The 3,305-nt window shown below is 51.0% G+C and overlaps 1 protein-coding gene across 1 annotated transcript in view; it reads left to right on the top strand.

The window, feature by feature from the left end:
* Positions 1–2,619, top strand: part of gata1a (GATA binding protein 1a) — a gene marked incomplete at its 3' end in the record, with an annotated part of 2,863 nt that extends 244 nt beyond the window's left edge. The window contains exons 2-6 of the mRNA XM_079242764.1: positions 889–1,111; positions 1,184–1,687; positions 1,916–2,061; positions 2,140–2,265; positions 2,332–2,619. Coding sequence (XP_079098890.1) covers positions 898–1,111; positions 1,184–1,687; positions 1,916–2,061; positions 2,140–2,265; positions 2,332–2,619 — 1,278 coding nt within the window. The 5' untranslated portion in view covers positions 889–897. The remainder of the gene's footprint in view (positions 1–888; positions 1,112–1,183; positions 1,688–1,915; positions 2,062–2,139; positions 2,266–2,331) is intronic.
* Positions 2,620–3,305: the final 686 nt, after the last annotated feature.

Here is a 3,305-nt window from a genome sequence, read left to right as displayed (position 1 = left end):
CCCAGCTTTAATGACATTTATAGATCATTTCCTGCCTGTCTGATTATAAAAATAGTCAAAATAAATAAGTTAAATTTCTTAAAGATTATTTTGCATGCAAAAAAGGATTTTATAAAATTTCATCTGGATACCAACACCAGTATAAAACTCACATATATTCCAGTTAATAGATATTTTTTAAATAAAACAAATATTTTTCTGGTTTGAACCATTTTTTTCTGGATGGTCTGGTTTGCTCAGCAGTCCACCTCCGTGCTGTCTCACCTTGCCGTCTTCTCACACTCGTACGACAGATTTCTATTAATCTGATGAGATTATGTCATATCAGTGGAGATGGATATATTTAGCATTATAATATTGTGTCTATCAGACCTTGTCCTTCCTGTAAAGATACCGAGCGCGAGCAGCCTTGGCTTTTATGGCGCTGAAATGATATTTTCTCTTTGGGACATTTTAAAGCAGCGTTTAGATTATTTAACTTGTGATTTTCTTTAGTTTTGCAGGAAATTAGAAGGGATTTTTCTTCCTGGTTGATTAGAAGGCTTGTAGAGAAGAAGTTTGTCCAGCATGTAGGACGTCCCCTGGGACACATCGACGGCAGTCCTGTAACCGGCACACCTGTTATATTAAGGCCACCTTGCAGCCGTTTGGTCACTGGCTGCATCATTACATTTATATTTAGTTTTTACTTTCAGCCACAGTCAAATGAGGATCCTAGAAAAGGAAGTTTGAAAAGGCCTGCTGTCGAGAGATCTTGTCCCCGATAAGTTCAAGTTGTTGTGAAGCGAAGCGCTTGTTGAGAATGCATCTGCGTCCATCTAAAGTTTCTGGCTTTGCTCTGAGTTTCACCGTGAAGAAGAGAAATTTCAGTGCTTGGTTTTTCTTCAGGCTGCCGGCATGGACGATTCCTCCGAGCAGTCTCACTGGGTGTCTCCTGGCCTGCTGGCTTCGGACCCTCTGGCCAGTTTCTCCTCTGATGCCGGCCTGCTGCCTCCAGGAGAAGAGGCTGAGGCCTTCTTCTCCAGCCAGGACCCCGACTACAGCAGCCTGTCCTCTTTCTTTCCCAGCCAGAGCCACGGCCGGGGGCCGGCCCCCTACAGACACGGCTCAGGTGAGCGCCAACCACCAACAAATCCACCTCCCCCCCGTTCCAAACCTGACCGTCTCTCTTTTGTCTCCAAAGTTCGACAGATGTTCCCCTCGCCTGGCCTCCTCAGCAACCTCCAGCTGCTGGACGGGCCCCCCAGCCACTCCCTGAGTTCCCCCTACAACCCCGCTGTCTCCACCTGGAGCAGCAGCCCTCTCACCAAGACCCCGCTGCACTCCCACACCCCCGCCTCTCTTTACGCCCCCGGAGTCACTTCCCTGTTCAGCAACTCCAGGGACGGCTACTCGTCGCCCAGCAGGGAGGGCCGGGAGAGTCCCCGGCTCCAGGAGGCCCTGAAGGCCGAGCGTCTGAGCCCGCTGAGTGGATCGGCGGCCAGCAGCAGCTTTCTGAATCTAACTCCTGCGGCGGGGAGTTTGTACTCCCCACCGTCCCACTCACATGCACACATGCTGGGCCCCTACAGCTCCTACCTGAGCGGGCCGCAGGAGTACAGCTCCACTCTGTACTCCAGCGCCGGGGCGTGGATCGGCCCCTCGTACTCCCCGAAGCTCCGCAGCAAGATGAGGCCGACCACTCCAGGTGATCTGCTGACGTCTGATCCCTCAATAAGAGGTTTGAGAGAGAAAGCTTCCGATTGTGTCGTGCAACCAGGCTGGTTTACGCAGGCTGGGGGGGTTTAGAGGGAAACCAGTGAGAGGAAGAAGCTGAACAGTAGAAATGCCAACATGCCGACAAAGTGAAAGAGCAGAAATAGTCTGATGCCACAGGGAGCCGGCAGTGTGACTGAGTGTCGGTGCTTTCCTGCAGAGGCCAGAGAGTGTGTGAACTGTGGAGCGACAGCGACACCTTTGTGGCGTCGGGACGGAACGGGCCACTACCTGTGCAACGCCTGCGGGTTGTACCACAAGATGAACGGCCAGAACCGACCTCTGATTCGGCCTAAGAAGAGACTGGTATGATCCCTCTCCTGCAGCCTCTCTGGAGCCTTCACAGGTTCAGAAAGTGGGATTATTTTCTCTTCCGTGTTTCAGATCGTCAGCAAGCGAGCAGGTACGCTGTGCGCTAACTGCCACACCAGCACGACGACGCTGTGGCGGCGCAACGCCAGCGGAGAGCCGGTCTGCAACGCATGCGGACTCTACTTCAAACTGCACAATGTGAGTCGCCACAACGCGTCCCATTGGGTTCATCCGGACCAGACTGACCCTCTTCTTCTTCCCCAGGTCAACCGGCCTCTCACCATGAAGAAGGAGGGCATCCAAACACGCAACAGAAAGGTCTCCACCAAGAACAAGAAGAGCAAGAAGGCCGCCATGTTGGAGTCGTACTCGGAGGTGGCTCCGCCCGCCTCCCTGGACGCCAACGTCGGGCCCTTTGCCCTCGGCCCCGGGACTCTCCTGACCTACAGCCACGCACCGCACCTCATCCCCACGCCGTCGCCCCTGCACCCCCCCAGCAGCTTGCCGTACCCTCAGCATCTCAACAGCGGCATGGTGCCCACGCTGGTCTGACCGCACGCCACCATCTTGCATCACCGTGTATTCGAGGAACGCCAGATGTTTATTTTCACTGTATTTTATCAGGAAACATGTTGACATGACTGAAGTCAGAAAGCGTCAGAAAACACTGAGGACTTCTTCAGCTGTAAATACATCTGATTTAAAGACATCTGTGTGAAAATCCTTTTTTATCCTTAATAATGTCAAACTTTAGTTTTATGTTTCAGAGATTTGGTTTGTTTTTCATTAACCGGTAAGAAGAAAAATAAAGAAAAAGCTTCGGCTTGGCTTGTTGGTTTGAATCATTTGAATTGTCAGCGGCCGGACCGCAAAGCCGCTCAGACAGCCGGGCCTTTGTGCACACGGCAGCTATGCAAATCCTCCTTTCCACACAAGTCAAAACCACTCAACTAAAGTGCAACACTTACACCTGCTTTCCTATGTAGATGAACAAGAGAGCGTGTGTCTCATGAAGGCGACGCTCAGAAGGCTGTTTGTGTTTGTTGTTACTCATTTCTGAATGTCTGGAGGGGATTTTAGCATGCATTAATTTTCCATCTCATGTCACACCTGACTGCAAATGGCGCTCCGAGGGGAACATGCGTCGCAAACATCACAGCTCTGAAACATGAAGAGCAAAAACAACTCCTGATTATTTACTATCTCACTAAGAGGTTTAATACCAGATATTCTAAAAA

This window comes from Telmatherina bonti (genome assembly GCF_933228915.1).
Source record: "Telmatherina bonti genome assembly, chromosome: 6".
Lineage (NCBI taxonomy): Eukaryota > Metazoa > Chordata > Actinopteri > Atheriniformes > Telmatherinidae > Telmatherina > Telmatherina bonti.
This window is presented reverse-complemented; position numbering and strand designations above follow the sequence as displayed.